We start from the raw sequence: 14278 nt of genomic DNA, 5'->3' as shown, positions 1-14278 counted from the left end.
TAAAAATCACCAAAGGACGGACGGACGGACGGAGCAACAAACTGTCGGAATACCCCCACGTCCAAACAAGCGACGCTGCGTCCCCACTTGGAGGACTTCGGACGGCGCAGGGACATTTTTGTGCTCTTAGCAACACACGCTGGATTTCCCCCCGCGGACGACACGCAAAGCAAAGTCACTGCTCTCACACACACACACACACACACACACACACACACACACACACACACACACACACACACACACACACACACACACACACACACACACACAAAGCATCCGCTGTGTGAGAGCTACGGAACTGGCTCACTGCTAAGCTACCAAAGGCGGCCGGCCACACAACAACTGAATTTCACACACTTGCAGGTGGTGTGCGTGTGTGTGTGTTGATTTATGAAGCGAAAGAAGAAAGGGAGCAAGCTCCAGAGGAACGTTGAGATAAAATCGACATGGCCGCATCATGTTAAAGAGCAGACAAGGAAAGAGAGTGCGTGGGAAAATATCCAGGGACCAAGCGGGGCTGCAAGACTAGACCAGTGTGTGTGTGTGTGTGTGTGTGTGTGTGTGTAGAGGGCAGGGGGGGCTGTTGTGCGGGGTGGGGGGGGGGGTTGTTTGAAAGGAGGCAGACAGAGGGAAAAGTGCATCCGGTGGAAGGCATGCACTCCCCTTCTTGTCATGATGTTTGCGAGGAGGTGGGGGTCGTGTTGGGGGCGGGGGGGGGGGGGGTCGCTCACGGTGTTTATTGAGCGAGGGAGCCACTTTTTCCATAGTTGCGCCGGCCTCTGCTATTTGTTCAGCAATCCATGAAGGAGTCGCGACATTTGTCTCACTGTCAGCAGCCCCCCCCATGCACCCCCTTCCACATACACACACATGTGAGTGCATTCTGCAAATGAACCCCCCCCCCCTCCCACACACACACACACACACACACATACAGCTGCTGTCTTTCATTTGTCCCTCACTTTTTTGGACCTCTTTCCTCTCTCACCCACTCACACACTACCTGGAAAGACAGAGGCTTCATTGTCAGACCTGGGAACCTTGAACACTGCCTCCTATTGTAGACTGGATGGACCATGTGTGGATTGGGGGTTGGTGGGGGGGGGGGGGGGGGGCAATGGATGGATGGTGTATGAATACATGGCCAAGTGACTTTTGGGAGTCCCCTCTCATCTGAGCTGAACTTCCACTCTGACCATGTGAAAACCCCCTCTCCGCCCCCCACCCCCCTCCACAAGCGTCATGTGACCCCACGCATCCATCCAAACGCAGCCCCAAATAGGCTCCGTTTTGCCCCCGTGTGGTCAGCTGACCTCACCCCGGTGGCGGAATCCAAAGGGGGAAAGGTTGGCCGAAGGGCTTCGGATTCTCCATTGCTATTTTTTGGGGGGTGCCCCCTCCTCCTCCACGGATGGAGACACGGTTATCAAGACTCTCTGGGGAGGGACAATATGGCCCAGACAATGGCCTCCACTACAACTTGCTGTGTGTGTGTGTGCGTGTGTGTGAGAGAGAGACGTAATTGAGTCTAGTAGTGTCCGTCCGTGCTCTGCAAACTAAACTAAACCTCTTCTCCTGTGGCCCTATCCCGGCCTCCCTGCCTCGCTCACACGCACGCACACGCACACGCACGCACGCACGCACGCACGCACGCACGCACACACGCACGCACGCACGCACGCACGCACACACACACACACACACACACACACACACACACACACTTTAATCTCAGCCGTCTAAATGAAGCAAATTTTGAAAGAGTCTTAGATTGTGTAAAGTAAAAAAGATGCAAATAAAACAAATAGATTTATATTAGGACACTTTTGTAAATCCTTTTTTGGTACTTTAAAAAAATAGTTTGTGATGCCTGCCGCGATTGTAAGCGATGTTGAAGAACTTGATGATGTGTGAAATGTTGTCGGGGCTGCGTGTGTACGTGTCACCGTCTGCCCCCCCCCCCCGAAACTTGCACCCTAATCACCAGAGGGCCCAAATGGAGGGGTGTCAAAAGCCCGCCATGCCGCCGCCTTTAACACCACATCGACAATTCCATCCCTTTTTGTTCTTATTATATCAACCATTCTTACTTTTCTGTCATCACCCCACCCCCCTTTTTTCCCATCCATCACACAGAAATGTTTCAATTTGCTCACTTAAAAAAATGTATTTATTTAGATATGTATGTATTGATGTATTTATTTATGGCTTTTGATAACTTTTTAAGCAGCCTTCCAAATGCCTAACCTTTAACCTTTGCCATCTGGATTTCCAAAAGAAAATCGAGGCGCCCAAAATGAAAGTCGAGGAAGCGTGAGGAAAAGATGAAGTGATTTAGGGAGACGCGGGAAGCGAGCTCATCGCCGGTCGGCAGCACACGTACACGTTAACGCTCACACACACACACACACACACACACACACACACACACACACACATGTGATGGAGTGCATTACTGGAAAGCAAAGAGTTGCAAGTGTTCCCCACTTAAATGATTGTAATCCCCGCCGTTATCTGCATCCATTCTGCTTTGGTCGCTTTAATCCTTTGAATTTTTAATTCCTTGCCGACGCCGTTGTTCTATTTTCCCGCTTGGCCTCTCCATCACGCTGGCCGGAGCGGACGATTATTAAAAACGCAATTATTTTTCTTTGAAACGCTGAACCGCGCGTGGCCTGTCTGAAGATGTTTTTAATTGTCGGGTCCGACGCCGCCGCCGCCTCCCGTCGGCGGGCGACCGACCGACCGACCGACCGTTTATCTGCCAACAAACGAGGAATTTAGCCAGGCCAGAAGAGACGGACGGCGCTGGAAAAGTGAGGCGGAAGGGGGACGCGTTGAAAACGGCGCCCGTGATCAGATTCCAAGTTGACGCGGCCTTGTTGCGCCCGTGTCGATTGACGGGGCGGCAAAAGGTCAAGCAAGTCAAAGAAGGCAGATGAAGACGCTCGGGAGCAAAACCACAAGACGGGATGACGAAAGTGCAAATCGTGCAAACGGCAGCTGCGTTTCAACTTGCCTTTTTTTGGCAAACTCAAAGCAACAGGAAAGTAGTAGTTGCCATGAGGGCCTAACAAGGGGAAATCGCGTGTAAATAAAGCGATGAAAGCGGAGGCCACATCAAGAGGGCGGCCGCTCTCACACACATCTCGGAGTTTAGCTCACACATGTACACACAATGTAATTTTTTTGTAGTTGTTTTTTTCTTCTTTGAAGCACTATGACTCTGCTAAACGGATCCCGCTAACGGATATTTTGACACATTGGCAATCTGGAAACTCTTTGGCTTCCGTTGACACGACAACGTGCCCGCATCTCACTCATCTGTCGCTGGGGTGTGTGTGTGTGTGTGTGTGTGTTGAGGGGTGTGCACGTACCTGTTACACTCGTGAGGTAGCTCAGGCTCAGTGAGCATGCTGGAGTAAGGCTCCGTCTCTCTCGACAACAACAACATAAAACAGTCCCCGAAAATGCTCAAGTGGACACCGGACGTGACTTCCGTAGGTCTCCCCTCGCGACAGGACGGGAAACGAGTGAGTGCCGAGTCGCCCCCTCGCTCGCTCTCTCTCTCTCTTTTTCTGTGGATGACTGTGTGTGTGTGTGTGTGTGTGTGTGTGTGTGTGTGTGTGTCCCCCTCTCTTGCTCCTCACACACACACTTTGAGACTGACACCCTTTCTCTTTCTCTCTCTCTCTCTCTCTCTCTCTCTCGGTCTGTGTGTCCCTCCTCTTCTCCTCCCCTGGCTGTAGGCTGTGAGAGCCAGCACTTAAAGGGCCAGCAGCAGAGTCGGGCTTGCGCTTGTCCACTGGGAGCGTGTCTGTGGGAAGGGGGTCCATTCACACTCGAATGTCCCGGTGTCCCGTTGCCCCGTATGAAAGCGAGCGACGATGACACTGCGCCTGGATGGCTCACAGAAAGGGAAGCAAAATAAAGTCAGTCTTGCGTCATCAGCGAGGTCAAAAGGCCTGCCTGCTTGCGTTCTCTTCCTGTCGCTTTCTGGGCCAGATTTCAATCTGCCACGTAAGCCGCTCTTAAAGCAGGCAAATTGAGAGGAAACCATCAGACCGCAGTTGACACCAATCTTGACCGGCTACTAGGATGTTGGCGCAAGACTTTTTGGAGAAAATGATCTTGAACGTTTGTGACTGCTACTTGACGTTATAGCCAAACTCATTGACTGGTAGACCATGTGCAAAACTGTGTCCGCTTCAATTTGTCATTGTCACTTCAATTGCAGGACCCGCACAAGATGGACTTTTAGAACGACGTCAACATTCAATGCAGCATTACAAAGCTTAGCCTCTCTTCTTTCCAAATCCTAAATTGTATGCTAGCTGAGCTTGAAAGTTTCTGTGACCTGACGCAGATGAGCTCGTCCAATGAACGGACAAAACGGTGACACCTTTGCACTTGGCCTGTTCTGGAGATTTGCGGTCTCGCTTTGGTTCCGTAGCGATTAGCAGCCAACGGGACCGACATTCACGTGGACGAGATGCTTCGAAAAGCTTTCAAAGATGCCTTATTGGCTTATCACTGGCCGGTCCGTACAGCACCCAGAAAAAAAAAAAAAGTCATCTTCCTGTTTACATTCTTAGGAGTCCCTAAAGGGTCACGCGGTTCGTTGTGACGCATTTTGGGACACTTTGATTTTTTATTTTGTTTAAACCATTTCATGACCAAACGGCGGGGGATGAAAAGGCAATTAGTGACCAGCAGACGTCAGGTGTGAAAGGCCTTTTGGGGTTCAACGACGTGGCGTCAAGCGTCCTTCTTAGCATTTTCTAGCTAGCTTTGCAAAATGGCCTCTTTGAATTGTGATGTGAGCGGTTTTCTTTGGCAACAGTCGGCTAGATTGAATTCCTCAATAAAGCGGCCATTCAAAGAGCAATTCATGTTTCCCATCGGTTCTTAAAAACCCTCCTAACTGGCATGCTTCCCCCGTGAATGCGGTTCTTGTCTTATTTGTGGCATGAACATGATTTTTCTTTTTGACAGGAGCACCGGCGTGGCACCGGCGTGGCATCGGCGGGGGAACGGCGTTTTCATTCCGACCTGGGCTTTGAGCGTCCTCCGTCCCATTTCACGGCCACGTTGACGAAAGGTATGAATAGCCTTGACTTTTGCCACCCTAACATGAGCACAACTTTGACATGAAAAGCCACCGGGGCAGTCGCTGGCTCCACTCTTCTACCTTGTTTTTGGTTTTGATGCCCCCGCAAGGAGCCCGTTGATTCCGCCGCCTGGATTTGATTTGTTTGCGAGTAGACAGCTTTGAAGGGAACATATGCCGCCGCTCTCGTGCACAAACTAAACAGGAAGACGGCACGTAGGCAACCTCCGCTGGTCAAATACGCGGCCATTGTGTCCTCAGGTGTGCATAGTGTAGACGTAGCGTGTCGGGGGTGCACGGCGCTTTCAGCCCTTTGTGCTGTCACTCATTATTAGCGCCGTGTGGTCCGCGTGTCGCACATACGGCCAATCCAGCCATTGTTCCAGCCAGCGCAGAGGAAAGCGCACTTGACAGACTGACACTTCTGTCATACTTAAACACACACACACCGAAATGGGGCACGGGGGCACTCCGCTCACTGTACACGTAGAGTGAATAACCCCTTTTTTCGAGCTCGAAAATTTGGATTGCAGCATGAATCTGGACACAGAGTCGCTGCAGGTGTGATTAAAAAGCATGTTTATCTATTTAGTTTTAGCTAATTATGTATTGATTTGTTAGCTATTGGTTTTTGAAGTGATTTATTTGCATGCTTGTTAGTTTTTTGGTTTTGCTCCCCCCCCAGCCCCCCCCCCCAAAAAAAAATAAATAAATGAGGTTTAGGAACACAGATCCCCCCCGTTTGATATCTTGAGAAGATCCACTGAGCGAGCTAACAAACAGAAGCAGAACTCGTCGTCGATGACGTCATTGACCCCATTGACCTACGTCCATGTTAGCCAAAAGACAACTTGGCGTTAGAATCAAGAGGCGCTCCATCTCCCGAGTCCGACGCAAGCAAAAACAAAGAAAAAAACAGTCCCCCAACGTGAATGAATTAGCGAGCACCTTCCAAAAGGATGCCGTTGATACACGCGCAAGGTCGTCGATGCCACGCGGCCGACGTCCGCACTTGACCGCCCCGGCGCTCTCCGTTCCTCACGCAACGTGAAAAATTCCAAGGTCGACCACAATCAGTCGCCTTGCTTTTTCTATTGACCTCATCTAATTCATGGCCAAATGGGAAGAATACACTGCCGGACGGACGGCCCCAATAATTGAATCACATTCCGCGACTATACAGGCCATTGATTGAGAACGGCAGCTCTCCTTAACCTTGACAGAGAGAAAAAAAAGAAATAAATCAAGAAAAATCTGCAAAACAAACGCTAAACTCACTTCTGCGCTCGACCAGCATAGTTGACCTTAGAAGAGGCCATTGGAAACATTGGCCAACAATGTACACATTCTTTTTTCTTTTTTCTTATATATATATATATATATACAATGCTTCACCTGTGCAGCAACAATTGGTGCTTGTTAGGTGATTGAAAAGAGTTTCCTGTCCCTGTTGACAAAAGAAGGCAGGTGACATGAAGGCACCACAAAGCTGCTTGTGTTAAAAGCTGAAAGATGTTTTGCGACTTCATAAATGTGCTGGAAAAAAAAACAAAAGACGAGGCCACACAAAAAAAGGGGCGGGCGGGCAGGGGGTGGGGGGCACAAAGCGCTCACACACAGTCCACGACAATGAAGGCGTTGATAGGACGCTCAGGAACCCGAAGCGAACAGCTGTATTGCATTAGCGGGCCACAGCGAGCGGACGGACTGTAAACAAAGCTTCCAAAGCTCCTCCTACCGGCGCAGTCGCACACCATCCCGCAAACAGCTCGCAAGTCAGGTTTTGCTTGAGGCCGTATGCCCTACCTGGGCTGCAAAAGGGCAGCACGTCTTACGATTGTCAATATGCAACCATATTGGTCTTCTGCTCAAAAGCTGTGCTGACTCAAAGGCCACCATATCTACTGTAGGGACCTGTTGGTCCATACAGTACTTTCCAACAAGATGGGCGAGACGCTCCTTTTGGAAAGACATTCTTGAGCAAACTATTGGCGCAAGGTGTTGCAGTGAGTTCAACAACTATTTTGATCCAATCACATCAATTCCTCTTGACAGTTTCCAAGTCGAAACCTGTTTGCGGCGTGCGGACGTCTTTCTAATCTTTAAGACCATTCAGGCGACTTGAATGAGAGGATGCCACACAAAGTCCACGCTGTCCCGTATCTGAATCAGACACATCAACAAGTTCGCCGGATGAGAAATGGCGACAATTGAAAGGGTGGCTTATCTGGACACGAGCGTGAGCTCCGATATCAATCGCTCAGGGCGCCTCTCTCCCAGGAAGGAGGTGCAGACACGTCGCGTGTGAAGTGGCTTTATCGCGGGAAGACACGTTCGAAGGCCCGAGTGGCGGGCAGGAGACGCTATTAAGATACGGGCCCTCTCTGTTGAGGCCAGCGCCCGCTTCATAGCGGCACGGGGGTCTATGGACACTCGTATCTTGGGAATGCCATTGCTCCACGCAGGTGAATAGATGGGTAGACGTGGCAGCAGATGTAGAGGCTTATTTACAGAGATGTGGCTTGGGCAGAGCTCCTGGACTCCATCCATCCGATGTCTGCCGCTTAGTCAAATTGTGGAGGCGGCAGCTTCAGTAGGGAAGCCCAGACTTCACTCTCCCCAGCCACTTTGTGGCGGATCCAAAGTCTCTCCAGCGTCTCCTGAGTGGTCCCCGGGGTCTTTGCGCCCGGAACACCTCACCAGGGAGGCATCCTAACCAGATGCCCGAGCCACCTCACCTGGCTCCTCTCCTTGTGGAGGAGAAGCGGCTTTCTGGGCACTGTGGTGTTCCTGGGCTGCGGCGCGACCCCCTTCCACTCGGCGCAGTGTGAAAAGGGCTTTCCACAATGGCGGTGGAGCGCCGACTTTTCCCACAAAGCAAAATGTTGTGAACAGACAATCGCTCGCATGGGAAATTAATTAACAAGCTGGACGCTTTGTGCAAATCTTCACTCATTACCAATTAGCCGGATTAGATTTGGTTGTTGTTGTTGTTTGTTTGCTTCATTTTTGATGTCTTTTTTTCCTCTCACTGTTTCCTCTCCTTCAAAACATCAAGTCGGCCGGCTGGCTAATGAGGTCGCTTCTGGGGTGTCATTTGGCGGCGACGTGCAAAAAGTGGCCGAGAGAGGGGGAGTCGGTGGGTGGCGCAGAACTGGGGCCATGAAGATACATTGAAAAGTCAATGATTGACTGAGAACTGGAGACACAAAGTCGAAACTGGAAGCGGGCCTTGACTTGGAAACCTGCGCCCTTCACGCTAGCATCTTTTTGGTCAGGGTCGCCATCAGGCTCCTGAAAAGCCACAGCTGGACTCTGGATGAGGGGAAAATCCAAAATATGCAAACCTTTCTTTGCCTACATGTCTCCTGTGATTGACTGGCGACCAATCCCGGGCGTCTTCCAGCCCCCTTTTTTAGTGTCTTAAACAAACATGCCTAATCGTCACGACGGACGTGATGATGTCCATGTTGGTCAACCCAATTGGAGCATACTTGGCCAAGAGCGCTGCTTTGTTTCACCATTCTCCCTCCACACACGCACACACACTCACACACACACACACACACACACACACACACACACACACACACACACACACACACACACGTCTGAAATCTGTCAAGATGTTGCCTCTTTCAGTCTGTATGTGAATGGGGGGATTTGGCAAGGTTTCACCGCCATCTCCACTCTCCATTGCAGCAGTGTTTTTTTCCTTTTTCTATTTGTTTTTTTTCCCTCCCCCAAGCGCGCAGACGTTTGTGCACCAAATCTGCCTGCACTTTGTGTTTCACCACGTCGAGGCACAAGCTCAACCTGGGATTGATGCGCCCTGGCAGTGCCACGTCGCCCCCCCCCCCCCCCGTGCGCACTTGCTCTGAGGACGTCGGCCAATCAGGGAACAAACGCAAAAGAATCTCCCGAGCGAGGAGTGAAATCTTTTTCTGATTTTCGACACCGGCTTTGCGGTCCCGGAAGCCGCTTTCTATATTTTGTTTGTTTTTTTTCAAGACGAAGAACAGGAGGGAAGAGCTTGCGCTATCCATCGCCTGGGGGGCTACGCTTCGCCCATGTATTTAAGCCCCCCACTGTTCCACGCTTAACAATAACGCCCACTAGTTTTAATTTAATTCCTCCATCTTGTTTTTTCAAGTCAATAATCCACTTGCATTTTGTGGATGTCACAGATGGAAGGAAATGTAAATGTGCCGGCATCCACGCAAGAGTCTCTTCCTCCGTCGTCACAAACGATACGCGGGCGGGTTGCTTTGAAAAAAAAAAAGTTGGGCGACATCATCAGTTTAAAAACAAAGCAACAAATACCTTCCCTAAACCTCCCGACATCGCACCAAAGCGCCTGCCCACGTGGATCAGCATGCGGCCTCCACCCACTCGCCATCATTACCCGGCCGCAAGTCGCGGCGTGGCCAATATTTACATGGATATTTACATCAGACTGTCCGTCCCGACGCCGTCTGGCTTTGAGGCCTCCGACTTTGACTTCAGACCATTAGCCGTCACCGCAGGTACGGCGTGCAGCAGGGCGCGCCACGTTTTGCCTTTTCTTTATTTTTTTCGCCCTTTCAATCTGAAATCATTGCATGGAATGGTCTTTTTCTTGTCTTTTTTCCCCCCGATGGCCGATGATTTCTAGGGTCGGAATCAAAGTGAAGCAGTGTGAAGTCAAACAAATTCAATCAAGTGGCGGAACCCCAAGAGGATGATTTGATTTTCCATCTCATCTCAATGAATCCTTTTGGCTACGTCTGACTGTGTTAGAAGGTTACAGGGTGCTTGAATCTGCCTGAAAGAATCCCCTCCATTCAATCATTAGCATTTGATGCCGATCGTTTTATCCCTGTCAAATTTTTCACCAGAGGGAAAAAAAACATCAATAAATAAAAAGGGACAGTCAACTATATCTTGACTTCTCTTTTGAGAAAAAAGAAGACACCTTCCATGGCTAAAATGTCGTCATTTGATATTCAAATGAACTAAAATGGAGCACGGGCAGTCCAGAACGTGCCATGGAAACATTTCTTTGTGGAAGTTTTGTTTATTTATATATCCTCAACGTGCCTCTTATTAGTTTTTCTTTTTTAATGAGTGGTGTCATGGCATCGATGTCATTGTTCTTGTCACGTTGTGGTTGGCGACCAACGGGTGGCGCTGTGGGCCCCGCCTGCACCTGCGCAGGTGTTGCTCATTTGAATCAGTGGCGATGAAAAGGACTCCCGGCGCCGCCCTTCCGTGTCGGCTCATGACATTTCTGTCACTCTGTCACGTTTGTTTCTTCCTGTCAAATATTACTCAGGCTTTTCTTTGTGATTTGCTACCTGCTGACTTTCTTTGAATCCAATTTGTCAAATGCAGCCTGCTCCTCCCTCCTGCCTGTTTTTTTTTTTTTTTTTTTTTTTTTTTTTGGGGGGGGGATCCACAAGCATCCCCCAGCCTCGCAAATTGTGACACTTATGTGGTGGTTCCCAACCAAAAATAACTCCTCTCAAAATCGCCTATTAGCGTTTACCCATGCTACATGCTACAAGCTAATCTTTTTAGCATATGAGTCAACCGAGTGCCCCCGAAGTGGATTTGTTGCATTGTCGTGCCCCCCTCCCCTTTTTTGTTTCCTCGCTGTGGGAACACACTGGCACACAGATGGTTAAGCCCACCCTGGCGATGAGTAGGCCGGGTGGGAGGTTGAGGCGGGGTGGCGCTGCAGATGGCGCAGAGGGCATCGCCAATGGCTCCCCGCGACCGCACAAAGGCGTCTTATCGGGAGATAAAATTGGTGCGCGAGGTGAGGGAGTGACGAGAGACGTGGAGGTGGCGGCGCCGCGTCGCACAAAAGCCGCGGGATTCTCACCCGCGCCTCTGCCCACGCCGAGGACCCGCCACGCTCTAATTTTACCCAGGCAGGCGCTCTTTTTGACACATCCGTGCGGCAAATCGGCGTTGGCCTTTCGAGGGATGGCGAGGACCCCGGCTGAGCCGCAGTCGGACTTGTTCGCCCGCAGTTCCCAGACTATGCCGATGACGTTATACGCTGCGTTTGCGCGATGCTACTTTTTGTTGGACGGTCGACAGCGTCAGCAAGCGAACATCCGCTGAGCGCTGCCGCTATGTTGCTAGCGTGACTATTTGGAGTCGTGTTGACCAGCCAATCAAAATCCACAAGTGGCGATAGACATTCCTGCTGAGAAAAAATATTGCTCCCCAATTAGCCAAAGCATACTTCTGCCACCGTTTGCTAATGTTGTGCCTAGCTGTGAGCAAATGACAAATGGTCTTTTGAAATTAACGTTGCTGTTCTTTTTCGTTGTTTTCAGAGCTGGATATTCCAAACAAGTTGGAAAAAAGCGGCTGAGGCCCAAGCCATCGCGTCAACTCAAGACGACAGGAGGTGAGGACATTTCAGGATTTCCCCAACCGTATCCCAAATGTCGGCTAATGTCAAGGCTTCCGCGACGTGGAAAGAGGTTGGTGGTGAAGGTGCATGCATCCAAGTGTGATTACGATGTGACCTAAGCAAACAAAACACACACCGGTCGTTCCCCCCACCCCTCATTAGGAAGACCCTACTATCAATCCCTAATGGCTCAGCCTTTGATATGCAATGACGACTAATTCCCTCCTGTGTTCCGCTCTCTGCAGACAGCGCCGTCATTAGACCACCGACAAACACACACTCACACACACAGACAAATAGTATTACACACAGCATCTCATCATTTAGCCCCAGAAGAAGTTGACATTCTTCTCTTGTCTTTTACCTCGTGTTATGTTTTGCCTTACCGGGGGGACTCACTTCCCTCACTTGTCATGTAATTAGAACAATATTTACATAAAAACATTAGAATCGTGTATCATTAAAAAAATCTGTCTTGGTGTGTGGTTTTAAAGGCAATAAGGTGCTGCCTAATTTGCTTGTGGCGCTGTTTGTCTTCTCTGTAAATGAGAGAGAGAGAAAATTGAGAAATAAAAGCTACTTTTGGAATAGGTTGAAAGTATTCCAGACGCATCAAAAAGCTGACTGCTCCCACATAGATTTACCTTACGGCCCGGCCCCCCCTTTCCCGTTCCGACTCACTCCTTCCTCCCCCCTGTCACTTCCCTCTGTTTGTTATCAGCCCATGACGACGTCCACAGTCCATTGTGTGGCTATTAAACATGGTGAACGACCTCACCCCCAATGACCCCTGCCTGCTAATGGCGCAAAAACACACTAAATGAAAGTCAGCTGGCCAGGGCATGGCGCACAACCCTCCCACCCCTCCCCTACCCTCCCCCCTGCCACTTTTTAAAAAATTCTAACTCATTCATACTGCACTCTGTTACTCGGAAAATCATCCCTGACGTAGACATCATGGAATCGGAATGAATGAATGAATGAATGAATGAATGAATATAATACAATGGACCTTGATTTATGATGGGGATGGTTGCGGGCTCATTTGAATCCACTTGAATCTTTTTTTTTTTTCTTGATGGGCATATCCCTGCCAGCTGTGGGTACCAGTAGTCAGAAAAAGAAATAGTAATACTAATCGGCGAAATGTTGGACTTGACTTTTGTCCAATTTCCTGCTGTTCAGTCCAGCAAATCTGGCGATAAATGCTCAGTCTTACAGCAAAGTCCAAATCAAGCGTTGTGTGAAAACGCTCTTCATGGACGTTCAAACAATGGCCCTCACTATTGTCGCTGACACCAGACTGATTGGCAGCGAAAGCTGGCTGCAGTTAAGTGAGCGATTGTATTAAAATGCCCGTTTGGATGGAGGGGGGGGGGTGTCTTCTCGCTCGTGGCCTGCGATAATGAGGATGTTTCTTGTCCTCGTTTCAATCAGCGCTCGGCACGGAGGCGAGCAGATGCACGCCGCGTCGCAGATGCGGCGCTATTGGAATGACATCTGAAAGTAAAACTCCTCCAGCCTCCTTCGCCACGTCGCCGGCGCACGTTCCTGTTTAGAAGCCATTTCCTGGCGACTCGGCGAGCGAGGAAACGCAGCAAAAGGGGACGCTGAGGCGGGGGGAAATCTTTTGGCAAGGAGGGCTCGGCTTTGAAGCGTTTTGGAGGGAGATGACGTGCGAAATTAGGAGGGAAGATTTGCGCCCTCTCCACTTTGAGTCTTCAATGTGGAGGGTTTGGGTGTGGAGCGGGGCGTTCTTGGAAGAGATAAATGGCGCCGGGGGGACACGGCGCAGTCCCTAAACAACACAGATTAGCTTGTCTACATTTGCTCAGAATCTGTTTGGATCGCCAGCCGTTTGATTCAACTTCCTGGTTTTACATGCAGGTACTTCACAAACGTACCTTTCCAACTTTTCAAACGCCAGTTGGAAGCGAAAAGGGACTCGTCCTAGTCAAGCGTCCATTTGCCAAATCTGAGATACGACGGCGATACACTAGCATCTTTATCCTTGCTTTTGCTAAAATGTTCGTGATATAAATGGCACCATATCAGAGCCACACACTTTTGTATTTTATTTCAGTTGTCCTGGTGTGAACAAGAAGCTGGGCATGTAAGCCGCTTCGAACAATACACGACAACACTTGTCAGTGTTTGTCAAGAGAAGATCATGTGAAGAAGCGAGTATGGCAACACGTCTGTGTAAGCTCTCGGTCGTACAGGAGTGGTCCATCGATGAGAAGGTTTCTTCAGCCGTCATCTGTACTTTTTTGAAGTACTTTTCAAAAAAGCACAGATGACGGCTGAAGAAACCTTCTCATCGAGTATGGCAATAATTCCATTTTCCGTTGAGGAAACAAAATGGCGTGGGGGAAAGCCCAACTCACATCAGTGCAAATGTATTTGGGCCAAAAATTGGATGCATGGGACAATTTGGTGAGTCTCCCTCGCATGAGGTGAACTCGCTTTGCGTGGGGAAGTAGCACAGGCAATTTTAACAGGAATAGGACTTCAGCTCCTTGGAAAATGTGAAAGATAGTACTGAATCAAGGGCCGGAGATGACTTTGTGCGAGAGGCAGGTCATACCCTGGACCAGGAGGAGGGAACGAGTTCCTCGAGAGCCATATCCTTCTTATTTATTGCTCCTTCACTACTCCAACACACCTGATTCAATTGGTCGCACCTTGACAGAGCTTGCCAATGAGCTAATTGAGTCTGAATCAGACGTGTTGGAGGAAGGGGGGACCTCAAACAG

At 49.8% G+C, this 14278-nt stretch overlaps 1 protein-coding gene and 1 long non-coding RNA gene across 12 annotated transcripts in view; one reads left to right on the top strand and one right to left on the bottom strand.

Moving 5' to 3' along the window:
* The window catches only part of sox5 (SRY-box transcription factor 5), a 47994-nt gene extending 44351 nt beyond the window's left edge, over nucleotides 1-3643 (bottom strand). For 7 of the 11 annotated variants that reach the window (XM_088988885.1, XM_088988889.1, XM_088988887.1 and 4 more), the window contains exon 1: nucleotides 3381-3642. In XM_088988885.1, the coding sequence (XP_088845011.1) occupies nucleotides 3381-3457 (77 nt within the window). In that variant the 5' untranslated portion in view covers nucleotides 3458-3642. Of the gene's footprint in view, nucleotides 1-3380 lie in introns of all 11 variants that reach the window. The other 4 variants (XM_088988888.1, XM_088988891.1, XM_088988890.1 and 1 more) reach the window with 2 other exon arrangements.
* The window catches only part of LOC148881429 (uncharacterized), a 150683-nt gene that overhangs the window by 82031 nt on the left and 54374 nt on the right, over nucleotides 1-14278 (top strand). Inside the window, exons 5-6 of the long non-coding RNA XR_016113680.1 lie at nucleotides 4999-5104; nucleotides 11443-11592. This is a non-coding gene — a long non-coding RNA (uncharacterized LOC148881429). The remainder of the gene's footprint in view (nucleotides 1-4998; nucleotides 5105-11442; nucleotides 11593-14278) is intronic.

The sequence above is a fragment of the Hippocampus bargibanti genome, linkage group LG22 (assembly GCF_051943395.1).
Source record: "Hippocampus bargibanti isolate YZ-2025 linkage group LG22, ASM5194339v1, whole genome shotgun sequence".
Classification (NCBI taxonomy): Eukaryota; Metazoa; Chordata; class Actinopteri; order Syngnathiformes; family Syngnathidae; genus Hippocampus; species Hippocampus bargibanti.
This window is presented reverse-complemented; position numbering and strand designations above follow the sequence as displayed.